The sequence below is a fragment of the Triticum urartu genome, chromosome 6 (genome assembly GCF_003073215.2).
Source record: "Triticum urartu cultivar G1812 chromosome 6, Tu2.1, whole genome shotgun sequence".
Classification (NCBI taxonomy): Eukaryota; Viridiplantae; Streptophyta; class Magnoliopsida; order Poales; family Poaceae; genus Triticum; species Triticum urartu.
In genome coordinates, this window is record NC_053027.1 from 573,784,320 (window position 1) to 573,811,797 (window position 27,478).

Consider the following 27,478-nt stretch of genomic DNA (forward strand, 5'->3'; position numbering starts at 1 on the left):
ATATATTGATGAAAATATAATAGGTTCATATCTGAAATCATGGCACTCGGGCCCTAGTGAGAAGCATTAAGCATAGCAAAGTCATAGCAACATCAATCTCAGAACATAGTGGATACTAGGGATCAAACCCTAACAAAACTAACTCGATTACATGATAAATCTCATCCAACCCATCACCATCCAGCAAGCCTACGATGGAATTACTCACGCACGGAGGTGAGCATCATGAAATTGGTGCTGGAGGAAGGTTGATGATGACAATGGCGACGGATTCCCCTCTCCGGAGCCCCGAACAAACTCTAGATCTGCTCTCCCAAGAGAGTTTAAGGCTTGGCGGCGGCTATGTATCGTAAAATGCGATGAATCCTTCTCCTTGGGTTTTTTCTCCCCGAAAGTGAATATATGGAGTCCAGATTGAGGTCGGTGAAGCGTCAGGGGGCCCACGAGGCAAGGGGCGCGCCCAGGGGGTAGGGCGCACCCCCACCCTCGTGGACAGGTGGAGGCCCCCCTGACGTGGATCTTCCTTCCAGTATTTATTATATATTCCAAAATAATGCTCTGTTGATTTTCAGGTCATTCCGAGAACTTCTATTTCTGCACATAAATAACACCATGGCAATTCTACTGAAAACAGCGCCAGTCCGGGTTAGTTCCATTCAAATCATGCAAGTTAGAGTCCAAAACAAGGGAAAAGTGTTTGGAAAAGTAGATATGGCGGAGACATATCAGCACTCCACCGTCACTTGTGTTGACATCGACTTCGGCTGCTGCGACTTCATCCTCTGCGTCGATTTCTTGCGGACTCTGGATCTCATTCTCTGGGACTTCGACGCCATGACGATTTTTTTTCTGGCGCCCGGGTTGCAGCGTTCGGTGGAAGGTCGTCGGTTGCGCCTCGCCGGCAGCCCATCAGCCCTAGTGGATGGCAGCTGCCATCGACGCTAACCATCCCCTGTTGGCTAGCATGTTGCAACAACACAGTGACCTCTTCGACGAGCCGTAGGGCCTGCCACCGGTCCGGCCCTACGACCACCGTATCCACTTGCTGTAGGACACTGCTCCCGTCCTGGTGCAGCTGTACTACTACCTCCAGCTGCAGAAGGACGAGTTAGAGTGGCAGTGTGCGGTCATGCTCGCCCAGGGCATCATCCACATCTTGACGTCATCTTTTTCCACACTGGTGTGTTGGGGAACGTAGCAGAAATTCAAAATTTTCTACGCATCACCAAGATCAATCTATGGAGTAATCTAGCAACGAGGGGAAGGAGAGTGCATCTACATACCCTTGTAGATCGCTAAGCGGAAGCGTTCAAGTGAACGGGTTTGATGCAGTCGTACTCGTCGTGATCCAAATCACCGATGATCCTAGTGCCGAACGGACGGCACCTCCGTGTTCAACACACGTACAGGCCGGTGACGTCTCCTATGCCTTGATCCAACAAGGGGAGAAGGAGAGGTTGGGGAAGACTCCATCCAGCAGCAGCACGACGGCGTGGTGGTGATGGAGGAGCGCGGTACTCCAGCAGGGCTTCGCCAAGCACCATGAGAGACGAGGAGGGAGAGAGGTAGGGTTGCGCCAGGGAGAGGTCAAAACTCATGTGTAGGCAGCCCTAAAGACCTCAACTATATATAGGGGAGAGCGAGGGGGTGCGCCCCCTTTAGGGTTTCCACCCCAAGGGGTGCGGCGGCCCCAAACCCATCTAGGGTGGTGGCCAAGGGGGGGGAGAGGGGGAAACTTGCCCCCCAAGCTAGGTGGAGGCACCCCCTCCCCAAACCCTAGGCGCCTTGGGCCCTTGTGGGGGGCGCACCAGCCCACCTGGGGCTGGTCCCCTCCCACACTTGGCCCATGCAGCCCTCCAGGGCTGGTGGCCCCACTTGGTGGACCCCCGGGACCCTCCCGGTGGTCCCGGTACATTACCGATAGCAACCGAAACCTTTCCGGTGACCAAAATAGGACTTCCCATATATATATCTTTACCTCCGGACCATTCCGGAACTCCTCGTGATGTCCGGGATCTCATCCGGGACTCCGAACAACATTCGGTAACCGCGTACATACTTTCCCTATAACCCTAGCGTCATCGAACCTTAAGTGTGTAGACCCTACGGGTTTGGGAACCATGCAGACATGACCGAGACAACTCTTCGGCCAATAACCAACATCGGGATCTGGATACCCATGTTGGCTCCCACATGTTCCACGATGATCTCATCGGATGAACCACGATGTCAAGGACTTAATCAATTCCGTATACAATTCCCTTTGTCTACCGGTACGATACTTGCCCGAGATTCGATCGTTGGTATCCCGATACCTTGTTCAATCTCGTTACCGGCAAGTCTCTTTACTCGTTCCGTAACACATCATCCCGTGATCAACTCCTTGATCACATTGTGCACATTATGATGATGTCCTACCGAGTGGGCCCAGAGATACCTCTCCGTTTACACGGAGTGACAAATCCCAGTCTCGATTCGTGCCAACCCAACAGACACTTTCGGAGATACCTGTAGTGTACCTTTATAGCCACCCAGTTACGTTGTGACGTTTGGCACACCCAAAGCACTCCTACGGTATCCGGGAGTTGCACAATCTCATGGTCTAAGGAAATGATACTTGACACTAGAAAAGCTTTAGCATACGAACTACATGATCTTGTGCTAGGCTTAGGATTGGGTCTTGTCCATCACATCATTCTCCTAATGATGTGATCCCGTTATCAACGACATCCAATGTCCATGGTCAGGAAACCGTAACCATCTATTGATCAACGAGCTAGTCAACTAGAGGCTTACTAGGGACATGGTGTTGTCTATGTATCCACACATGTATCTGAGTTTCCTATCAATACAATTCTAGCATGGATAATAAACGATTATCATGAACAAGGAAATATAATAATAACCAATTTATTATTGCCTCTAGGGCATATTTCCAACAGTCTCCCACTTGCACTAGAGTCAATAATCCAGTTCACATCGATATGTGATTAACACTCAAGGTCACATCCCCATGTGACTAATACCCAAAGAGTTCTGGGTTTGATCATGTTATGCTTGTGAGAGAGGTTTCAGTCAACGGGTCTGCAACATTCAGATCTATATGTACTTCGCAAATTTCTATGTCATCTTGTAGATGCAACTACTACGCTACATTTGGAGACATTTCAAATAACTGTTCTACTTGGAGCTATTCTAAATTGTTGCTCCATTATACGTATCCAGTATCTCTACTCAGAGCTATCCGGATAGGTGTTAAGCTTGCATCGACGTAACTCTTTATGTCGAACTATTTATCACCTCCATAACCGAGAAACATATCCTTATTCCTCTAAGGATAATTTAGACCGCCATCTGGTGATCTACTCCTAGATTACCTTTGTACCCTCTTGCCAGATATGTGGCAAGGCACACATCAGGTGCGGTACTCAACATGGCATACCGTATAGAGCTTATGACAAAAGCATAGGGGACGACCTTCGTGCTTCCTCTTTCTTCTGCCGTGGTCGAGCTTTAAGTCTTAACTTCATACCTTACAACTCAGGCAAGAACTCCTTCTTTGACTGATCCATCTTGAACACCTTCAAGATCATGTCAAGGTATGTGCTCATTTGAAAGTACCATTAAGCGTTTTGATCTATCCTTATAGATCTTGATGCTCAATGTTCAAGTAGCTTAATCGAGGCTTTCCATTGAAAAACACTTTCCAAATAACCCTATATGCTTTCCAGAAATTCTACGTCATTTCTGATCAACAATATTTCAACAACATATACTCATCAGAAATTCTATAGTGCTCCCACTCACTTCTTTGGAAATACAAGTTTCTCATAAACTTTGTATACACCCAAAATCTTTGATCATCTCATCAAAGCATACATTCCAACTCCGAGATGCTTACTCTAGTCCTTAGAAGGATTGTTGGAGCTTTGCATACTTGTTAGCATCTTTCAGGATTGACAAAACCTTCCGGTTGTATCACATACAACCTTTCCTCAAGAAAATCGTCGAGGAAACAATGTTTTGACATCCTATCTGCAAGATTTCATAAATAGTGCAGTAATCGCTAATATAATTCCAACAGACTCTTAGCATCGCTACGAGTGAGAAAGTCTCATTGTAGTCAACTCCTTGAACTTGTCGGAAAACATCGTAACGACAGGTCGAGCTTTCTTAATGGTGATACTAACCATCATTGTCCGTCTTCCTTTTAGAAATCCATATGTACTCAACAGCCTTACGACCATCGAGCCGTTCTGCCAAAGTCTACACTTTGTTTTCATATATGGATCCTCTCTCGATTATATGGCCTCGAGCCATTTTGGAATCCAGGCCCACCATCGCTTCTCCATAGCTCGTAGGTTCATTGTTGTCTAGCAACATGACTTCCAAGACAGGATTACGTACCATTCTGAAGTAGTACGCATCCTTGTCATCCCACGAGGTTTGGTAGTGACTTGATCTGAAGTTTCATGATCACTATCATAAGCTTCCACTTCAATTGGTGTAGGTGCCACAGGAACAACTCCCTGTGCCCTGCCACACACTAGTTGAAGAGACGGTTCAATAACCTCATCAAGTCTCCACCATCCTCCCACTCAATTCTTTCGAGAGAAACTTTTCCTCGAGAAAGGACCCGATTCTAGAAACAATCCCTTATTGCTTTCGGATCTGAGACAGGAGGTATACCCAACTGTTTTGGGTGTCCTATGAAGATGCATTTATCCGCTTTGGGTTCGAGCTTATCAGCCTGAAACTTTTTCACATAAGCGTCGCAGCCCCAAACTTTTAAGAAATGACAGCTTAGGTTTCTCTAAACCATAGTTCATACGGTGTCATCTCATCGGAATTACGTGGTGCCCTATTTAAAGTGAATGTGGTTGTCTCTAATGCCTAACCCATAAACTATCGTGGTAATTCGATAAGAGACATCATGGTATGCATCATATCCAATAGGGTGCAGTTATGATGTTCGGACACACCATCACACTATGGTGTTCCAGGCTGTATTAGTTGTGAAACAATTTCCACAATGTCTTAATTCTGTGCCAAACTCGTAATTCAGATATTCATCTCTATGATCATATCATAGATATTTTATCCTCTTGTCACGACGATCTTTCAACTTCACCCTGAAATTACTTGAACCTTTCAATAATTCAGACTCGTGATTCATCAAGTAAATATACTCAACATCTACTCAAATCATCTGTGAAGTAAGAACATAACGATATCCACTACACGCCTCAGCACTCATTGGACTGCACACATCAAAATGTATTACTTCCAACAAGTTGATTTCTAGTTCCATTTTAGTGAAAACGAGGCTTTCAGTCATCTTGCCCATGTGGTATGATTTGCATGTCTCAAGTGATTCAAAATCAAGTGAGTTCCAAACGGTCCATTTGCATGGAGTTTCTTCATGCATATACACCAATAGACATGGTTCGCATGTCTCAATTTTTTCAAAAATGAGTGAGCCCAAAGATCCATCAACATGGAGCTTCTTCATGCGTTTTATACCGATATGACTTATGTGGCAGTGCCACAAGTAGGTGGTACTATCATCACTATCTTATATCTTTTGGCATGAACATGTGTATCACTACGATCGAGATTCAATAAACCATTCATTTTAGGTGCAAGACCATTGAAGGTATTATTCAAATAAACAGAGTAACCATTATTCTCCTTAAATGAATAACCGTATTGCGATAGACATAATCCAATCATGTCTATGCTCAACGCAAACACCAATCTCGATGGTAGAGGGAGCGTGCGATGCTTGATCACATCAAGCTTGGAAAAACTTCCAACACATATCGCCAGCTCACCTTTAGCTAGTCTCCGTTTACTCCGCAGCCTTTTATTTCGAGTTTACTAACACTAGCAACCGAACCGGTATCTAATACCATGGTGCTACTAGGAGTACTAGTAAAGTACACATTAACACAATGTATATCCAATATACTTCTATCGACCTTGCCAGCCTTCTCATCTACCAAGTATCTAGGGTAATTCTGCTCCAGTGGCTGTTCCCCTTATTACAGAAGCACTTAGTCTCGGGTTTGGGTTCAACCTTGGGTTTCTTCACTAGAGCAGCAGCTGATTTGCCGTTTCATGAAGTATCCCTTCTTGCCCTTGCCCTTCTTGAAACTAGTGGTTTCACCAACCATCAACAATTGATGCTCCTTCTTGATTTCTACTTTTGTGGTGTCAAACATCGCATATCTCAAGGATCATCATATATGTCCCTGATATATTATAGTTCATCACGAAGCTCTAGCAGCTTGGTGGTAATGACTTCGGAGAAACATCACTATCTCATCTGGAAGATCAACTCCCACTCGATTCAAATGATTGTTGTACTCAGACAATCTGAGCACAAGCTCAACAATTGAGCTTTTCTCCCTTAGTTTGCAGGCTAAGAAAATCGTCGGAGGTCTTATACCTCTTGACGTGGGCACGAGCCTGAAATCCCAATTTCATCCCTCGAAACATCTCATATGTTTCCGACGTTTCAAAACGTCTTCGGTACCTCAACTCTAAACCGTTTAACTGAACTATCACGTAGTTATCAAAATGTGTATGTCAGATGTTCGCAACATCCACAGACGACGTTCGAGGTTCAGCACACTGAGCGGTGCATTAAGGACATAAGCCTTCTATGAAGCAATGAGGACAATCCTTAGTTTACGGACCTAGTCCGCATAATTGCTACTATCAACTTTCAACTAAAATTTCTCTAGGAACATATCTAAACAGTAGAACTGAAGCGCGCGAGCGATAATTACATCTTCATGAACTCCCACTCAGATAGACATCCCTCTAGTCATCTAAGTGATTACATGATCCGAGTCAACTAGGCCGTGTCCGATCATCACGTGAGACGGACTAGTCATCATCGGTGAACATCTTCATGTTGATCGTATCTTCTATACGACTCATGTCGACCTTTCGGTCTTCCGTGTTCCGAGGCCATGTCTGTACATGCTAGGCTCGTCAAGTCAACCTAAGTGTTTCGCATGTGTCGAGGCCATGTCTGTACATGCTAGGCTCGTCAACACCCGTTGTATTCGAACGTTAGAATCTATCACACCCGATCATCACGTGGTGCTTCGAAACAACGAACCTTCGCAACGGTGCACAGTTAGGGGGAACACTTTCTTGAAATTTTAGTGAGGGATCATCTTATTTAAGCTACCGTCGTTCTAAGCAAATAAGATGTAAAACATGATAAACATCACATGCAATCAAATAGTGACATGATATGGCCAATATCATTTTGCTCCTTTTGATCTCCATCTTCGGGGCTCCATGATCATCGTTGTCACCGGCATGACACCATGATCTCCATCATCGTGTCTTCTTGAAGTTGTCTCGTCATCTATTACTTCTACTACTATGGCTAACGCTTTAGCAATAAAGTAAAGTAATTACATGACGTTTATGTTGACACGCAGGTCATAAATAAATTAAGACAACTCCTATGGCTCCTGCCGGTTGTCATACTCATCGACATGCAAGTCGTGATTCCTATTACAAGAACATGATCAATCTCATACATCACATATATCATTCATCACATCCTTTTGGCCATATCACATCACACGAGCATATGCTGCAAAAACAAGTTAGACGTCCTCTAATTGTTGTTGCAATTTTTACGTGGCTGCTATAGGTTCTAGCAAGAACGTTTCTTACCTACGCCAAAACCACAACGTGAATTGCCAATTTCTATTTACCCTTCATAAGGACCCTGTTCATCGAATCCGATCCGACTAAAGTGGGAGAGACAGACACCCGCCAGCCACCTTATGCAACTAGTGCATGTCAGTCGGTGGAACCGGTCTCACGTAAGCGTACGTGTAAGGTTGGTCCGGGCCGCTTCATCCCACGATGCCGCCGAATCAAGATAAGACTAGTAACGGCAAGATAATTGACAATATCGACGCCCACAACTACTTTGTGTTCTACTCGTGCATAGTAACTACCCATAGACCTACCTCTGATGCCACTGTTGGGGAACATAACAGAAATTCAAAATTTTCTACGCATCACCAAGATCAATCTATGGAGTAATCTAGCAACGAGGGGAAGGAGAGTGCATCTACATACCCTTGTAGATCGCTAAGCGGAAGCGTTCAAGTGAACGGGGTTGATGGAGTCGTACTCGTCGTGATCCAAATCACCGATGATCCTAGTGCCGAACAGACGGCACCTCCGCGTTCAACACACGTACAGCCCGGTGACGTCTCCTACGCCTTGATCCAGCAAGGGGAGAAGGAGAGGTTGGGGAAGACTCCATCCAGCAGCAGCACGACGGCGTGGTGGTGGTGGAGGAGCGCGGTACTCCAGCAGGGCTTCGCCAAGCACCACGAGAGACGAGGAGGGAGAGAGGTAGGGCTGCGCCAGGGAGAGGTCAAAACTCATGTCTAGGCAGCCCCAAAGACCTCAACTATATATAGGGGAGAGCGAGGGGGTGCGCCCCCTTTAGGGTTTCCACCCCAAGGGGTGCGGCGGCCCCAAACCCATCTAGGGTGGCGGGCCAAGGGGGGGGGGGAGAGGGGGAAACTTGCCCCCCAAGCTAGGTGGAGGCACCCCCTCCCCAAACCCTAGGCGCCTTGGGCCCTTGTGGGGGGCGCACCAGCCCACCTGGGGCTGGTCCCCTCCCACACTTGGCCCATGCAGCCCTCCAGGGCTGGTGGCCCCACTTGGTGGACCCCCGGGACCCTCCCGGTGGTCCCGGTACATTACCGATAGCAACCGAAACCTTTCCGGTGACCAAAACAGGACTTCCCATATATAAATCTTTACCTCTGGACCATTCCGGAACTCCTCGTGATGTCCGGGATCTCATCCAGGACTCCGAACAACATTCGGTAACTGCGTACATACTTTCCCTATAACCCTAGCGTCATCGAACCTTAAGTGTGTAGACCCTACGGGTTTGGGAACCATGCAGACATGACCGAGACAACTCTCCGGCCAATAACCAACATCGGGATCTGGATACCCATGTTGGCTCCCACATGTTCCACGATGATCTCATCGGATGAACCACGATGTCAAGGACTTAATCAATTCCGTATACAATTCCCTTTGTCTAGCGGTACAATACTTGCCCGAGATTCGATCGTCGGTATCCCGATACCTTGTTCAATCTCGTTACCGGCAAGTCTCTTTACTCGTTCCGTAACACATCATCCCGTGATCAACTCCTTGATCACATTGTGCACATTATGATGATGTCCTACCGAGTGGGCCCAGAGATACCTCTCCGTTTACACGGAGTGACAAATCCCAGTCTCGATTCGTGCCAACCCAACAAACACTTTTGGAGATACCTGTAGTGTACCTTTATAGCCACCCAGTTACGTTGTGACGTTTGGCACACCCAAAGCACTCCTACGGTGTTCGGGAGTTGCACAATCTCACGGTCTAAGGAAATGATACTTGACACTAGAAAAGCTTTAGCATACGAACTACATGATATTGTGCTAGGCTTAGGATTGGGTCTTGTCCATCACATCATTTTCCTAATGATGTGATCCCGTTATCAACGACATACAATGTCCATGGTCAGGAAACCATAACCATCTATTGATCAACGAGCTAGTCAACTAGAGGCTTACTAGGGACTTGGTGTTGTCTATGTATCCACACATGTATCTGAGTTTCGTATCAATATAATTCTAGCATGGATAATAAACGATTATCATGAACAAGGAAATATAATAATAACCAATTTATTATTGCCTCTAGGGCATATTTCCAACACGGTGCTCCTCGTGTGCAAGGCGGACGGTTCATGGAGTTTCTGCATCGACTACCGTCCTCTCAACGCCAAGACGTCCTAGGACAAATTTCCTATCCCCGTCGTGGATGAACTACTGGACAAGCTACATGGGGCACGCTTCTTCACCAAGCTCGACCTCCGTTCGGGATATCACCAGGTATGGATGCACTCGGACGATGTCGCGAAGACGACCTTCCACACTCATCATGGCCACTTCGAGTTCTTGGTGATGCCCTATGGCCTCTCCAATGCCCCGACGACATTCCAGGCGTTGATGAACGACGTGCTCCGCCCCTACTTGCGCCGGTTTGTGCTTGTTTTCTTTGATAACATTCTTATCTACAGCTCATCATGGGTGGAGCACCTGCAGCACGTGGCCATCGTCTTCAAGGAGCTTGGAGCACATCATCTGCACCTCAAGTGCTCGAAGTTTTCATTCGGCACGACATCATTGGCCTATATCGGCCACTTCTTTTTGGTGGAGGTCGTCGCTATGGATGCCGACAAGGTCGCGTCGGTCGCGGCTTGGCCAACGCCGCACTCGCGGCGGGCCCTCCACGGCTTATTGGGCCTCGCTGGATATTACCGAAAATTCATCCAGGAATTCAGCCTCATCACGGCCCCACTTACGCACCTGCTGCGCCGAGGTGGTGAAGTAAATCGCCTCGGCAAATGCTTCCGGAACCAAGGAAAACCCGCCAGAGGTCGAGAAAAGGAAACCCGTGATGATGAGAACAATGGAGGGGATGAAGAGGAAACTAGTGAGTAGGAGTTTCAGAAGGCCACTCACGCCCTGTGCATTGACAGGGGTGCATCTTTGCACACCTCTCATCGCCAGCTCAAACGGTGTGCACGGGAAGTCAATGCTATGGAACCAGTACCAAAGGCCCGAAAGCTGCTCAAATGTTCACGCACGCCCATCATCTTTGACGAAGAGGATCATCCTAACCGTACCACTGCGGTAGGGTGTTTGCCATTGTTGGTCTCTCCAACATTTCACAACCTCAAGGTCACAAAAATGTTGGTGGATGGAGAGGCCGGGTTGAATCTGATCTCCCCGGCAGTCATCAGCAAACTTCAGATAGCAGAGGATGAGTTGAAGGTCACCGACACGTTTCAAGGACTTAATCCCGGCAGGAGTCATCCTAAGGGAAAGATCATGCTGCCGGTAACATTTGGGGGAGAGCTAAACTACCGGACTGAGAAGGTTGTGGTTGATGTGGTTGAGCTCCCCCTGCCATACAATGGGATTCTTGGATGCCCAGCCCTGGCTAAATTCATGGCATCCCACTATGCCTACAACACCTTGAAGATGCCTGGGCCAATGGGAGTCCTTACCATCCCATCCGATGAGAAGGATGCAATAGTGTAGACAAGATGTACCGGGACGCAGTCGCAGCAGAGGCCGCAACAGCAGCAGTTCCCGCCAAGGAGGACAGAGGGGAGAAGAAGGGTAGCAAGGACGCTAGCAAGGAATCCGGGAAGTGTACCTCCTCGAAGCGTGCTACGCCTATTGATGACTTGCCAGAGCGCTCCAACAATAAGAAATCCAAGGTCGCTGCACCCCAAGTGAAGAAGGTTCTGGCAGGGCTGGCTGGTGTTGATGGTACTTTCACTATTAGCGCCACCCTCGATGACAAATAGGAAAGCTCACTCATTGCCTTCCTATGGGCGGATATCGATGTGTTTGCTTGGAAATCATCTGAAATCCCCGGTGTTCCCAGGGAGGTAATCAAGCACCACCTTGCTGCCTCCCCACACGCCTGACCCATCAAGCAGAAAGTTCGGAAGCCGGCCTTGAAGAAGTAGCAGTTTATTGCGGAAGAGATCAAGAAACTTGAAGCAGTTGGTTTGGTCAGAGGAGTGTTACAACCCACATGGTTGGAAAATCCAGTGGTAGTCCGGAAGGCTAACGGGAAGTGGAGGCTTTGCATAGATTTCATAGATCTCAACAAAGCTTGCCCGAAGGACCCGTTCCCCTTGTCGCGTATCTGTCAGATTGTGGATTCCACTTCAGGCTGTGATTTGCTCTCCTTTCTGGACGCATATTTTGGGTATCACAAAATCTTCATGTCCAAGGAAGACGGAGAGAAGACGTCGTTCATCACTCCATGTGGTGCGTACTGTTTTGTTCGCATGCCGTTCGGATTAAAGATTTTTGGGTCCACTTTCGCAAGGGAAGTCCAGATTGGTTTCGAGCCACAGTTGCACAGAAACATTGAAGCTTATATGGATGATATTGTGGTCAAGACCAAGGATAGAGCCACCCTTATTATGGATTTGGAGGAAACCTTTGCTAATTTGTCCAAGATCAACCTGAAGCTCAACCCAGAGAAGTGTGTGTTTGGCGTTCCCTCCGACAAGCTGCTTGGGTTCTTTGTATCCCATTGGGGGATCGAAGCCAACCCTGACAAGATTAAAGCTATCGAACAGATCCAATCACCAAGGACAGTCAAGGAAGTCAGGCGTCTGACGGGGTGCGTTGCCACGCTAAGTAGATTCAATGCCAAGACGTCCAAGGACAAGTTTCCTATCCCCGTCGTGGATGAACTCATGGACAAGCTACATGGGGCATGCTTGTTCACCAAGCTCGACCTCCGTTCAGGATATCAACAGGTGCGGATGCACCCAGACGATGTCGCGAAGACGACCTTCCGCACTCATCATGGCCACTTCGAGTTCTTGGTGATGCCCTTTGGCCTCTCCAATGCCCAGACGACATTCCAGGCGTTGATGAATGACATGCTCCGCCCCTACTTGCGCCGGTTTGTGCTTGTTTGATTTGATAACATTCTTATCTACAACTCATCATGGGTGGAGCACCTGCAGCACGTGGCCATCGTCTTCAACGAGCTTCGAGCACACCATCTGCACCTCAAGTGCTCGAAGTGCTCATTCGACACGACATCAGTGGCCTATCTCGACCACTTCATCTTGGCGGATGTCGTCGGTATGGATGCCGGCAAGGTCGCGGTGGTCGCGGCTTGGCCAACGCCGCACTCGCCGCGGGCCCTCCACGGCTTCTTGGACCTCGCTGGATATTACAGAAATTCATCCGGGAATTCAGCCTCATCATGGCCCCACTTACGCACCTGCTACGCCTTGACGCCTTCCCCTGGGATACGGAGGCGACTGAGGCATTTCGGACCCTCAAGTAGGCTCTCACGACGGGGCCGGTCCTCCAGATGCCTGACTTCGACAAGTTGTTCATGGTGGATTGCGACGCCTTGGGCATGGGGTTTGGCGCCATCCTCCATCAGGGCGATGAGCCACTTGCATTCTTCAATAGTCCCTTCACTGCGCACCATCACTAACTTGCAGCCTACGAGAGGGAGCTTATCGGCTTGGTGCAGGTTGTGCGTCAATGGCGGCCGTATCTTTGGGGGCAGCCGTTCTGTATTCTCACGGATCACTACACCCTCAAGTTCTTGTTGGACCAGCACCTCTCCACCGTGCCGCAGCATCAGTGGATCAGCAAGCTCTTTGGCTTCGACTTCACTGTCGAGTACCGTCCGGGACGCCTCAACACCGTTGCCGTCGAACTATCCCGCAGCGATGATGACAACGACACCGACACCATCGACCCCGCGGGGGCGGCCCTCTGCATCCGCTCGAGGCCCTCCTTCGCCCTCATCGACGACATCCGCCGGGCCACCACGAGCGCTCTAGATGCACAGCTCCTTCGGCAACGCCTCGACGCCGGCGACCTGGAGGAGCGATGGCGCATGGTTGATGGCCTGCTCCTGCATGGGCGCCGACTCTTCGTTCTGGATCACGGCTACATCTGTCACCAGGCCCAGCAGCCTGCCCACTCGGCCTGTCACGAGGTCGTGTAGAAGACCCTCCACCATCTTCGAGCAGATTTCTACATCCCCGGCGACTGGTCGCTGGTGCAAGACTGGGTGCGGTCTTGCATGGCGTGCCGGTGCAACAAGACAGAGACACTGCGGCCGACATGGCTGTTATAGCCCCTTGAGGTGCCCTCTCAGGTCTGGGGCGACATCTCCACAGACTTCATCAAGGGACTCCCCAAGGTGGGTGGCAAGTCCTTCATCCTTACGGCGGTCGACCACTTCTCCAAGTATGCACACTTCATTGCACTCGGCCACCCCTACACCGCCGCCTCCGTGGCGCATGCCTTCTTCGACGGCATCGTCCGCCTCCACGGGTTCCCCTCTTCCATCATCAGCAACCGTGACTCGGTGTTCACTGGTCATGTCTGGCGTGATCTCTTCTGGATGGCGGGCATGAAACTGCGCCTGAGTACGGCATTCCACCCGCAGACGGACGGCCAATTTGAGGGTGTCAACAAGGTGATTGCTATATATTTGCGTTGTGTTACAGGTGATCGTCCCCGGGTTTGGGTGGACTGGCTCGCTTGGGCGGAGTACTGCTACAACACCTACCACTCCGCCCTGCGCGCCACACCTTTTGAGGTGGTCTATGGCCGTCCTCCACACCCATCCTGCTGGTAGACCCCGGAACGGCCCGAACGAAGGCGGCTGGCGACCTTCTCCGCAACAGGGATGAGATCCTTGCCGAGGTGCGCCAGTGTCTTCTCCAGGCCCAGCAGCTATCCAAGAAGCACTACGACGGCCACCACCATGAGGCGGAGTTTGTGGTGGGCGACTAGGTGTGTGGTTGCGGCTCCTTCACCGCTCCACGCAGTCACTGGATCCGTGTGCTAAGCGCAAGCTGGGCCCTCGCTACGTGGGACCATTTTTCGTGGTGGAACGCATCGGCAAGGTCGCATACCGCCTTTAGCTTCTGCTCGACGCTCGCATCCAGGACGTCTTCCATGTGGGCTTGCTGAAGCCTTTCCGCGGTGATTCGCCGGCGGCCGCGCCGACGCTTCCTCCAATCTTCGATGGACGTCTTCTTCTGGGCCCAGCGAAGGTGTTGAAGGCCCAGCAACGCCGCGGCGTGTGGCATTTGTTGATCCTGTGGCAAGGCCTTTTAGAGGAGGACACCACTTGGGAACCGCTCCAGGAGTTCCGCCAACATTTTCTAGACTTCCATCTCGAGAATGAGAAGTTTGCGCAGGCGGGGAGAGATGTTATGATCGGCGTCACTTATAGCCGGAGGAGGCCCAATGGCGCGCCTAGTTAGGGACTTAGCCCAACTTATATTTATTTTTATTAGCACCTCGAGGATGATATAAACACTTGTAAGGAGTAACCCTAGCCACCTCCTGCGCCATCTCCTCCTCCTCTACCGCGCGACCACGGCGCTGTCGCGCCGCCGCTCGCGCCCAGCTCCTCGCCACCCTCTCTTCCACCCCTATAACCTAAGAGCTAGGCCTGGTAGGATCCTAGATCCTATCAGCGGCACTAGAAGCGATGGCTCATCTTCCTCAGTGCCCCGCGCCCGTTAACGCAGCGCCGCCGACTCCACCGGCCCATCCCGCGGTTCCGGCCACTCCGCTCCCGACATCCATCATGTACGCAGCCCACCACCACCAAATGCGGGTTTCCTCTGCTCCGAATGTGGTACCCATGCACCGCTGGGTCCTCGTACCCACACCGGCACTCGCCAGCGGGCGAGGATGAGGGCGGGCAGGGGGGGCTGACCACATGCCGGTCACGTGCGAGCACGAAGGTAATCCTGAGGCCATGCTCGTCGTGTCGGCCCTCCGCCACTCTCTCACGACGGCGAAAACAGATGCGAGGCACCTCGACCGCAAGAATGCCAAGGTGCTCTGTCTCGGCATCTAGTTGTCGGAGTGCGAGGCGAACAAGGAGGCGGCGCCCAAGGCAAAGGCGGCTCGCCATGCGAAGGAGAATGACCGCCTCATCCGGAGGCTCTTGGGGCAAGTGTGCTCCAAGGACCGCGACATGACGGACGGCTCCACCTCCACCTCCAATGACGACGCACCGCCGCACGCCAACGCCTAAATGGAGGGTAGGCACAGCCGCGCCGACAACCGGAAGGGAAGGGTTCGTCGAGGAAATAGTGATTTCCTCCACCCTTCCCCGGATTATTTATGGTTTACCTATGTTTTATGTAGTTGTATATTATGTATTCGCACTGTCCGCTGAGCTACTCTGATGAACTATGGTCATTTGGTCCGGCGATAAAATGGTGATCTGATGAACTACATGTTGATCGTGTTTATATGTAGTTTTGCATTGGTTGCATGGGTTTGGGGTTTCGCATATGAGGGACATGGCTGTGGAAGCTAACATATGAGGCGTGACCGGTCGAGCGCATCCGCCGGCGTTTGAAGGCCAGAATTAGCTGTCCATGGCTGTAAGTGCTTATGTCAATTACTAGATGACATCACTGCTGATCACATGTCCTAGGATGACATCATGGCTGACCTCACTATTTTAGACATGGTTTAATCCTACACTAACTATACATCTAACAATGGCGAAGGGATGGGACGTCTATCAGCGAGGTTCATGCACATGGAGGAGGGGCGGGTCGATTACTGTTCGCGCATGGCTCATGGTTGGGCATAACAGCAACCTAGTGTCTCGGCTCTACACAACCAGGCACACTGAACCTACCCGACCCTACCACATTGGACCCCAAAACACCTGGCAGGAACTTGCACAAAATTCTGACCGGAACTGGCACCCCTTGTTTTATCCGGGAGAATTAATGGAGTGAATTGCACTACATTAATTGAAAAAGTAGGTTGCGTGTGTGTGAGGACTGAGGAGTGCCAAAAGAGGGTGCGTCGGCCGCATGATCGAGCTTGTACACACTACCGCAGATCGAGCGGCTGGTTGCGTATTTGTATTTATCCGGAGGAATTAATGGAATGAATTGCACTACATTGATTGCAAAAGTAGGTCGCGTGCGTGTGAGTAGAAGTGCCGAAACTCCATCTCCATCTCCACAAATTGTACACAGCCGCTGGTGACACACAACTGGTAACGTAAGCTTCTCCTCCCTCCCACCCCTCTCCATCTCCATCTCCATCTCCATCTCCAACGACTCTGCTCATCTCATCGCGTAGGCAGGTACGGCAGCCAGAGGAACTATGACTGGGCAGCCGCCGAGGCTCGTGTTCCGGTTCACCCAGGCGGAGGTCGCCAAGATGGAGGAGGTCCTCCGTGAGCTCGACGCCATGCCCAAGCGTCCTGTCATCCAGGGCCTAATCGATCACTTCAACGCCTCCCCGGACCGCTCAGGCGACGGCAAGGTCCCCGTCCAGTACAATCAGGTACTACTAGGTTTTCCCTCCCCGTACGTTGCCCAAGATCCGCCGCGTCCGCCCTAGCTATTTCCGTACTTGGATCTATACGTGTGGATTTGTATTGGGTGGTCGCAGGTGAGGAATTGGTTCCATAACCAGAGGTCCGCGCAATCCCAGCGGTCCAGGAAGATGATGCTACCCCCTGTTAACGAGGAACACCACCCAGTGGCCGGATCCTACTCAGGTGCTGCTGAAATATATCCCCATCTCAACTCTCTTTATTTCCTTATTATCATGTACTTAATTGCTACGATGACTGATCTTAAGTTGCTACGATGATACATGATGGTCTATTGGTAAAGCTTTCGTGGTGCAGAAGTTATGCATAGCCTCCCCGTTGGCATGTTGTTACAAGGTTTTGCATGTCATGAAGCTTGTCGCCGTGCTGTCTCACCTATTGACACCTAACTCGGCAATTGCACGACACGTGGTTCGTGTGCCCATTACATTTATGCACAACTGCAGGCAAAAATGGCAACCAAGTTAATTTTGGCGAGTTAGCCTATCCTGTACATTTTGTGGGCACATCAAAATATGCCGGCCATTGCCTCTGTCCTTGAAGCCCCTTAATTTGGGATTTTCCAGGACACGCGGTTGTTTCTGCGCCCATTACTTTTATTCACAACAGCAGGCAAAATTTTCGACTAAAGTTCTCGTTGGCAGGTTCTGGGACTTTATAGCCTAGAATGTAATCCTTTGTATTTGTGGGCCCTTGAAAGTTTGTTGTCGCGCTGTCTCAGCTGTTGACACTCAGTTTGGCAATTGCAGGACACGTGGTTTGTGCGCCCTTTACTTTTATTCATAACTCTAGGTCACATGGCACAATTTTCATGTTTGTTGTTTAGAAGATTTTAGTTTTGTAACTGACCAAACACATATAGTGTATCATGTTGATTATGGTTTATTGATACTGCCATTACCAATCAGGGAATATTTCTTCGGATGGTGGTCATGTCCAGTTTGAAGCAAAGTCGGCTAGAAATGGAGCATGGTATGAAGATATATACATATTTCATCATTTCCTCTTTCATGTCATTTCATGTCACATGTGGTCTGTTTTTGTGTATGTGATTTAATATTCCACGTGAGTGTGGGTGGGACTGTCTGATGTGGGAGGGATAGTTGAATGAACCTTTCAGTTTTACATGCTTGACCAATTCTTGTTGTTACAGGTACGATGTTGCTGCCTTTCTGTCCCACAGGTTCATTGACACGAGGGACCCGGTAATGACCATAGAACTTTTTGTTAAATAGGATTGATGTTAGTAAATTCATTTCTGCCATTCTTTATTCAAGCACTTAGCTAGCACTAAAGGTAGAGATGATTCCGGTTCTTGTCTTTTTATAGTTGGTGACAGTATTGATGTTAGAACATTTTGAACACCTGACTCATCTAACTTTGTGTTGGGGAGTCTTTAACAACACAAGATAGTACTAATAAAGTACTGAACAGTTAAGAAGACTTTAACAACCTTGTGTATTTGTACTTTAGGCTTATATGGAAAGCTAATTGGTGGTATAGAAATTGCTTTCACAATCTCTCTGTTTTCTCATGTAAAACAAAATATAAATTGAATGTTTCTTTCAATGATTATATAGCTCGATCTGCAAAATGTCTGAGTTTCAAAAAGGAAAAAGTTAGTTCACCCCCTTCAATTATCGTCCTTGAGCTGTAGAAATTGAAGCGAATCAAACTGCAATGATGGTTTCATGCCAGCTTGGAAATGTACCGAGCGCATTCAACTGCATTGCCACCATGGAACCCCACTTACCCATTCTACCAATCTCATGATCTAGTTAGCATAGGAAAAAATATTTAATTTTTTATATGGTGTGAACGTGCAATAACATGCAACGCGTGACACAATCTGCACCACCCGACCATGCATTGCTTGTCATAATCATGATGTCATGATCCGATCATCAATGGCGTGGCCTTGGCGACAGCCATCGCACAGTAGTCTCCTCCAAAATGGATTATTAAGTTAACTTCTGGTCTTCCCAGCGCCGCAGGACTTTGTGATCATAATCACTCCTGGCTGCTCCTCTTCCGCACAGCCAGCCACGAGGAGGGGAATCTCTGAGACAAAGTGCCTATCTAGGTTCTTGTATAGTACATTTCCTTAATGAAAGGAAGAGGCAAGAGAAATAGTACAGCTCATTTGCTAGGTCACAGTTTGGGTATTTTAATCTATGCGTTTTGATACAGTAGATTGCTGGATTTCTGTTTTATTTTCTACTGATATTTCATCCTAGATGAAGAAGGGCGTTAATTGTTAGAGATGTCGTGACATTACTATTCAGTTAATATTATGGATATATGGTCATTTTCAAAAACATAATATCACTAGTGAGGGTTGCTTGTATTTACTCTTCTATGGGGAAAATGAAACCGAAAGAAGTGAATGGGTATCTTGTTTCATCGACCCTTTCTTCATAAGGGAAGAAAGGGTTTTCAAAATTTGCAGCAAAGCTAGCAACATCATATGTAGTACAACAATTGTGCAGCAAGCTAGCAATAACATTCAGTACCAATATAATTGCATAAGAGTTTCTTTTTCAATGAATAGCCAGGCGCAAATTGCAGAGCCGGACTTGTACATATTCAAACTGTAAAGCATATGCATCTGTGCTGTGTTAGTTTGCAAATTAACTAACATCCATGCTGTGTTAATTTCCAAATTAACAAACTGATCATTCTAACTCTGTGCTTACTAGCTGTCATTCACATGATGCCAAAACTTTGTTTCGTGATGTGTCTGCCTAAGTTGGATGATTTGCCATAATTCAAGTATTTCTTTCTTCCAGTTATCTATGGAGAATCGCAACAGCAGTAGTAGTCCTATTTTAGACTCTTAGTTGCCTCCACACACACAAAAGGAAGAAGTCACAGCCATAGTACGGAAAGAACTTTGCATCATGTAGCAAAAGCGGAAGGCAAACGTGTTTGACGGACACCAATGGGCTGGTGCGGAGTTACACAAACCTTCCAGTCCTAAGTGATACATGTGGTTAGGAGTGATTTGCGCTTCTTTTCATAGTCAAGGGTGAAAACTAGCCTCGATCATTTTCGAGAAATATTCAATACCCATGTTCCTCTAGTGTTTAATCACTCTCCACAGCGGGTTCATTATACCAACTGTGCTTGCACTTATTTATTTATTTTGTTTCAGGAAGTACTAGTTCGATTTTGTTGGCTTGGACCTGAGGAGGATGAATGGATTGATGTTTGTAAAGGTGTGAGACTGCGTTCTCTTCAATGTGTTGCTGTGCTTCCTGGGGATCTCATTCTTTGTTTTAAGGTAGCCATCTTAAACGACTTCTTTTCACCTGACTTGGCAAGCTAGCATCTCACAACTTGATAATTCATGTCTTCATGAAACATTAAGTTACCCTTCGGAATACTAAGCCAGTTTATTTTAGCCACACAATATGTATCCAATGCCTGACAGCTCTCCATTTTCCTTTTGTTATGCACTTGAAAATTCCACAGTTACTTTCTATGGCGTATGATAGAGTAGTGATGGGTATGTCTTTTGGATTTCACCTGCCAAGAGTCATTAAAAGTTTCTGCTTTGACGTTTGACTGTTCCTTGTTGATACTCAACTTGTATAGGCTCTATTTCTTGTTTTTATATACTTATAAAAGATGTGATTCCAGTTTGAGAGTTTTCAAACTATTGTGGTTGACAACACTTACTAAACGACCATAAAAGCAGTGCATTTTATTATGTCATACTTTTGAGTACTAAAACTGTTTTTTATTCTAAAATTGGGTGTAAATTTATCCAATAAATTTTATTATTACTTTATTATTAAATTGAGCACTGAAAGATTTTTTTTCAAAATGAATGCTGTAGCCTATCTCTGGTCATTTATAATGTGGATAAACCAACTTTCATCAAATAAGCTTTTCCAATAAATCCTCATGTTGGTAATTGCGCACAAACACCGGTATGCCGATAAATTAGAGCATTGAGAGGAAATGTGCATGACTTTACTGCTCTTTCAAGAAGTATTATATACTCAAAGTAGGGTATGGTTGAGGGTCTGACTAAGGATTTCTTGTCGCTGGATGTAAATAACACAGTAAGGGAATGTTGTTTTAGCTGTCTCATCGTGTAGTATTATCATTTACTCAAGTTGATTTCTGTGCCGAATTGAACAGGAAGGCAAAGAGCAGGCCTGCTATTTTGATGCGCATGTTCTTCAAGTTCAAAGACGCAGGCATGACATAAGGGGGTGCCGCTGCAGGTTTCTTGTTTGTTATGATCATGATCACTCTGAGGTAATTCTCCTTCTGTCTACAGTGTTGAGTGTTCACGCATTTACTCTGGTTCCATTGTTACGCCATGGTAGGATATCAGAATTAATTGACGCTTGGGTCCTGGAGCTTCAGTTCTGTTATAGGGCTGTTGGCCTGACAATAGAAATGGATTTTCGACTTCATCCACGAAAGTTATTATTACAACTACGACCCGAATTGCCAAATCAGACATTCATCCCTATGATTTATAACGTACCTGGACATTTATAAATGAGTAGCTCGCCATGATCGTTTCTCTAACCATTAAAACCCATCCTAGTTTCTGTAGGCAACCAAACTTACTTCAAAGTTTCCATGTGATTTCATTTCCAATCTGCAAATTTTTTTTATCACCGAACAAAAGAAATCTGAATGTTCAAGTAAAATTGATGGGGAAGAATAGTGTAAGACACTATATTTTTTTTTTGGTTCTAGGCTAGTTATATTACTATATGTAGTCAAATAAAACGGAAAGCATAATGAGTTTAGTTTGTTTTATGATGTTTATACCAAATAATTTATTTTGGCATTTCTTTTCACATGACAGGAGTTTGTTCCACTGAGCAAGGTATGCCGTCGACCAATGCACCAGACAACCCAAAAGCCACACAAAATGATGAGTATCAACACTGACAAGGTGACCGGGGGCGCGGTTCCCATTCCACCAGATCAAGGAGGGCCATCTGACAAGGCGGTTGCTCCCTTACTAGACACACCTACTAGCACCCGCAGCTATTCAGTGGCAGATGTTGAGATGGGGGATGCGGAGGCTGCCCCAAACAGTGAAGCTGCAAATGAAGCACATGACGACAAGATGAATCTGGGAGTGTAGTTCTTTGGCTTCCCAGTGCATTTCATTGTGAATTTTCTAATCGAATAATGTTTGCCTCAGAACTTCCAAAAGAGGAAGGATGGTTACCCAGTAACTGTAATGTGCCCATGTTGACTGGATTGCTTGTGTGGTGCAAAAATTGTTGGATTGGTTATCTATATCTATATAGCTATGTCGTCGGAGAAGATATTATTTTGTGGTGGTATTGTCTTTTGGGGTTAGGGTTCAGGGTTATCCTTCAGTACACCCCCTTAGATGAAAATATTGGCAGTAGTGTCATTTCCTGTAACTGGAATTACCAAGGGGTAATATTATCAAACGGAAGGCCCTCCAATTAGAGGATCTGTCTATACATCTCGTGGAATAAGGGATCTATATATAGATCGCCCTTTGTCCTCTTCTTCTACCTGGACATCTAACTCTCTCCTTTCATCTGCCAATTAACGGCTCCTTGTTTTCCTTCTTTTTATCTGTTCTCATTTGATCGATTTGCCACCAGCGGCTGACTCCTCGCATTTCCGAAGCTGATGGAGAAGCTAATATTGCCCTTCCAATTGACAACTATCGACATATTTGAATGCATCACCATGCACAGGCACCATCGAGGAAGCAGATCCATAGAGGAAGCAGATGGTATATTGAGGATGTTCTCCAAAACCTAAATTCTATGATATTGCAACATTGCTAGATTAGATGGGCGTTCCTTCATCGGGATAATGGTGGCGTTGGAATGTATGACCGCTTTTTATGAATCAGATTTGCCATTGTTGCACACAAACACGTTTTTTTGTGGATAAAAGACAAACACAAGAAAAACTTATTTAGTATAACCTGATTTTGATTTTCTTTAACAAGGTGATTTTCATTAGCATTCCCCACCTAATTTCAGAAAAGAAGAGATACAGAAATCGGAAGTACAATCATATGTGCAACTGTGTTTAGTATATTAGAACTAAGTTTTGCTCACCCGGAAAAAAAGTACTAAGTTTCTGCTCAAGTCTCATGGGTCGCTCCTGTGACTCTAGGCGGCCCGTGGTGGCGGCGAGGCACCTCATCCACCTCCTTCACTTCCCCTGCTACCCAGGCATGCTCACTCTCTCTTACGCGGCAACAAGGTACTGATCTCACCCCGGTGGACTCCTCATGTCTGGCCAGTCGTGGCCTGCTTGGTGGAGGTGCGGCCCATGTCGTGCGTGTTTGTGAGGCGGGCTACTATCACAGCGTCATGTTGGCGCTGCTACCCATGGGTGGGTGGTGGTCGTGGAGTGGGCTCCCGACCACCACTGTAGGCTAGATCCACCCGATCCAATAGGCTCCTGATCTGATTTGATAGCTTCCTTGGGCATGGCCTCCCCTTTTTGGTGGCACTTGTGGCTACTTTTGGGCACTAGGGTTCATCTTCTGTGCAGGTGCAAGCTGCTATGTTTGGGGTGTAGTGGGTGGCGAGGTTGCTCTAGTGCGGCTGTAGGGGCGGCGGATGCGTGCTTGCAATCCACCACACAGTGGTTGGTGGCTGAAGATGGGTCCCCTTGGTCGCCGGAGTGACGGATCCAAACGATGGGCACGGCGACACCATTTTGGCGGGTCTTGTGTTCCAATTTTTTGGTCACAAAGATGGGATCTTCTGTTCCAATCTTTTAATGTACCTTTAGGTGTTCTGGCGAAAGTAATATAAAAAATCAAACACACAAATCTTTGGATTTTTGTTTTGGACATAGAAAATGTTATTGCATTGGTAGTTAGCAGCATGCACCCTATATGTCGCACTGCTATATCATCCACTAGCCATGTTCCCTCCTTGGCTTCACGTCTCTACTAGTAAATTGCCATTCTAGGATTTTAAGCACAATTTTAAAATGATGTAAACGATGTATAAAAAATTGAAAGTTTGCATGGTGTCATCATGTGATTATTCAAATATGTGGTTAAAAATTCAAAGTGTTACACAAAAGTTATGTGATATGTTGCTTACAAACCGAATAGATTGAGATATCCATTGGGAGATTTGTATTTTGAAGGGGGGAAGTGTCCGGTTTGAGAGGGAAATTTTGGGTTCGTGTGTTCTATTTTTTCTCAATGTACTTTTAGGTTTTCTTTATCAAAGTAATATAAATAATGAAATACACCAGCTCGTTGAAGTTTTGTTTTGAATTTTAAAATGTTTAAATCATTGTTTATTAGCAGCATCCAGTCCGCATGGAATGCTGCTAGTATACTTTTGGCATTGCAAGATTTAAAACAAAATTTTGGGGCACTGTGTTCCAATTTCTTCAACCCCCTTCTCTTTTGCTTATTCGCCTTGACCTGCCATCGCTTGTTTGGAGGGTTGCTCTCCGTACCTTGCTGGAAGAGTATCTTAAAATATGTGTACACAATCAAGGCCTACAATGTCCGGAATGTTGGAATGGGGATCAAGATCTGCAAAGGTCCAATCATCGTGAGCAGCTGAGGCAAGCTAATAATCATCATGCGTCAGCGATAGCAGGCGTGTTGACGCTCAAAAGTGGCATGATCCTATGAGTGGCTTGAATCTATAGAAAGATGAAGTCAAATTTATGGCATTGGATGGCCCCTCACTGTGAAGATCAATATAAATATGGGGATGGTCGAAAATGGAGTCTAAATATGAAATTTATGACCATTTCAGATATGCATGTGTTGACACGAGATTATGGCATGGAAGAAAACAGAATTAATATGACTTCAAATGGAAAATGTTTTGAAGATATTTTTTTTCTTATGAACAACTTTCAAGTTTGGATCATCTCAATCCGATGTCGTATACGAATTGTACTGCCAAAATTGTACATTGCTAAAGGAAAATCTCGAGATGGTCGGAAATTCCAGAAGTTTTGACCAGACGGTTCGTTCCAGGCCACAAAATTTGGACGTCAAGTCTACATTTCTCAATGGAGATCCAGAGGAGGAGGTGTATGTTAAGCAGCCTACTGGGTTTGGACAAACGGCGAAGCCAGCAACAATACACGACGAGGAAACAGCATGCGCTGAGACCAACGACGGACCACGCTTTAGGGTAGGAGCACTACCAACACAAGTTATACCCGGTAAATGGCTCACATCGGCTTGACAAGATGGACAGGTGCAATGTTCATGCACAACGGTCCCAGACTTAAATTGGTTATCCATTGTATCCGGCTATCTGCACTATTGGCAAGTTCACCATTTTGACTCGTAGGCGACGCTAAAACTGCCGGCATGAAGGCCACGAGAGCGACTGGCGGCTTGAGCCTTGGCCGCAGGAGGGACCCCTTCCTAGGAGGGGCCCGCATAGCGTCTCCCGGAGGTTGGCCAGCAAAGGCCCGGCATCGACACGCTCTGGCGATCAAGTGCATCCTCAACATGATCTGTCATAGTCAACTGAACCTTAACTTACCCTACTGGAAGATGACATCGGAGGCACCGTAACACGAAGGCACCGAAGGGAGGCCAATGTCCTCCCATAATTCTTGCACTAGTTCCTCGTTAGTCTTCATCTTTCTCGGCTGCACCGTAGATGAGGGGCCATCATCCTCAGCATGCTCGTCGCCGGAGAGGACTACATTTGCGGCGTGCACAACTGCTCTGTCCTGAACAACATGCACCTTATCCCCATCACAGACGGCCAACGTTTTGAACCTGGAATTAGATCCTCGTAATCTCGTGGCTGGTGCGGTGGCCTACACGCACATTGCAATCCACGAGCACTATCGTGTCGCCGGCCATGATCCTCTCTCCGTGCCGCAGATGGTGACCATCCTCGATCTTGCGGTCGCCATTCCAAGGGAAGAAAAAGTGAAAGGGAGATCGTGGTACAGGGTGCCGGGACGACATGGCAAACTGCCATCACCACTTCAGCGGCGGGGAGAGTGGGAGAGCGTCCGAGCCTTGTGGTCACAGCAGTGTTTCTTGTCTTTGTCTTTGGCAATATTTGTCCTGAAACATGCGCAACTACACCAGTAGGACGTAGTACATCCAAAAGGTGGGCCTACCGTCCACGTTGGCCACGATTGCGCGTGAGGAGCACCAAAAGGGGGGGTGTCGGCCGCGTGAGTTTGGATCTCAACAAGGAAGAAAAGGCCGACAGAGATCGATTCGAGAGGCATACTGTCACAGACACAGGAGTAGCACACACAGATCTGGTAAGGTACTCCTCCCTTCCTCCGGTCCAATCTGTTCTCCATCTCCAGTCTTGTAATGCTTCCTCAAATCGAATCTGCTGTGGTGTGCTGATCTCACCTCACCGGCGGGGGTACACGCAGGCGCGGCAGCGAGGGGCGGAGAAGTTAGGATGACGGGGAGAATCCGGTTCACCCACGCGGAGGTCGCCAAGATGTTGGAGGTCCTCCGTGACCTCAACGCCATGCCCAAGCGTCCCATCATCCAGGGACTCACCGACGACTTCAACGCCTCCCCGGACCGCTCCGGCGACGGCCAGGTCCCCGTCCAGTACAGTCAGGTACGTTGCCCAAGATACAGTACAAGCAAGTCAGCCCTATTTTCAAATTCTGATCTGATGATCTGCGTCGGCGCAGGTGCACACCTGGTTCCAGAACCGGAGGTACACGCAGAAACGGAGGGGTGAGCGGCCGCCGGCACAAGGGAAGATGCTGCCCACGGGGGCTGAGGCACAGCACCCAGCTTCCTACAGGGTTCAGTCCTCTTGCCCTTCCAACTCCGAATCACAGTCAGGTGCTGCACTGTTCATTCCCTTTTATTGAGAATTGCAGGCTACATGGCACAATTTTATTGTTTCTTGTTTCCAAGACTTCTAACTTGTTGTAACCGACCGAACACATACCATGTATCATGTCGATTATGGATTATTGATACTGTCGTTGCCAATCAGGGAATGCCTCTTCGGATTGTGGCCTGGTCCAGCTTGAAGCAAAGTCACCAACAAATGGTGCATGGTATGCAGCAGATATACATATTTCTTGCTTTCTTTCTTCTTTTGTGCCGATCGATGTCACATTTGGTCCATTTTTGGGTAGGTCATTTAATTTTTATCATGAGTGTGGGTGGGTCTGTTAGGTGTGTCGGTGTGCGGTGGGCGGTTTACTTGCATCAACCATTCTATTTTACATGCATGACCAATCTTTGTTGTTACAGGTTCGATGTTGCTGCCATCCTGTCCTACAGATTTTCTGAAACCGGGGACCAGGTAAATTCATTTCCTAGATCTGAATTCTAGAAACAGGGGAACTTTTTTATAAAACAAGTAATAGTAGCATTGTTTCAGAAATCACTTTGCATCCTTGTAGATGTAGTCTTTAGTGTATGTAGCAACCATGGAAGGCAAACATGTTTGACGGGCACAAACCCGTCGGGTCCTAA

General features: G+C 47.5%; 2 protein-coding genes across 4 annotated transcripts; both read left to right on the forward strand.

The window, feature by feature from the left end:
• Nucleotides 1-16,599: 16,599 nt before the first annotated feature.
• LOC125513156 (protein SAWADEE HOMEODOMAIN HOMOLOG 2-like) lies at nucleotides 16,600-22,450 on the forward strand. Of its 3 annotated transcripts, none has more exons than XM_048678188.1 (8): nucleotides 16,600-16,685; nucleotides 16,767-16,973; nucleotides 17,082-17,190; nucleotides 17,934-17,997; nucleotides 18,179-18,230; nucleotides 20,180-20,308; nucleotides 21,175-21,294; nucleotides 21,860-22,450. In XM_048678188.1, exons 2-8 carry the CDS (start codon nucleotides 16,791-16,793, stop codon nucleotides 22,142-22,144), a joined length of 942 nt encoding a protein of 313 aa, XP_048534145.1. In that variant the 5' UTR covers nucleotides 16,600-16,685; nucleotides 16,767-16,790; the 3' UTR covers nucleotides 22,145-22,450. The 3 variants fall into 3 exon arrangements, with proteins under 3 accessions (XP_048534145.1, XP_048534146.1, XP_048534144.1); XM_048678189.1 differs by having other exon boundaries at nucleotides 16,605-16,685; nucleotides 16,771-16,973; XM_048678187.1 differs by lacking the exon at nucleotides 16,600-16,685 and having other exon boundaries at nucleotides 16,692-16,973.
• A 3,775-nt stretch (nucleotides 22,451-26,225) lies between these two features.
• Nucleotides 26,226-26,862, forward strand: LOC125517093 (protein SAWADEE HOMEODOMAIN HOMOLOG 2-like). The gene is made up of 3 exons (XM_048682293.1): nucleotides 26,226-26,283; nucleotides 26,404-26,600; nucleotides 26,677-26,862. Exons 2-3 carry the CDS (start codon nucleotides 26,433-26,435, stop codon nucleotides 26,860-26,862), a joined length of 354 nt encoding a protein of 117 aa, XP_048538250.1. The 5' UTR covers nucleotides 26,226-26,283; nucleotides 26,404-26,432.
• Nucleotides 26,863-27,478: the final 616 nt, after the last annotated feature.

Excerpts from the sequence above, each read along its gene's own strand:
- LOC125513156 (XM_048678188.1), top strand. The coding sequence starts at position 16,791 with ATGACTGGGCAGCCGCCGAGGCTCGTGTTCCGGTTCACCCAGGCGGAG. Across the intron at positions 16,974-17,081 it reads TCCCCGTCCAGTACAATCAG|GTGAGGAATTGGTTCCATAA; the intron begins GTACTACTAGGT and ends GGGTGGTCGCAG. Across the intron at positions 17,998-18,178 it reads TCGGCTAGAAATGGAGCATG|GTACGATGTTGCTGCCTTTC; the intron begins GTATGAAGATAT and ends TTGTTGTTACAG.
- LOC125517093 (XM_048682293.1), top strand. The coding sequence starts at position 26,433 with ATGACGGGGAGAATCCGGTTCACCCACGCGGAGGTCGCCAAGATGTTG. Across the intron at positions 26,601-26,676 it reads TCCCCGTCCAGTACAGTCAG|GTGCACACCTGGTTCCAGAA; the intron begins GTACGTTGCCCA and ends GCGTCGGCGCAG.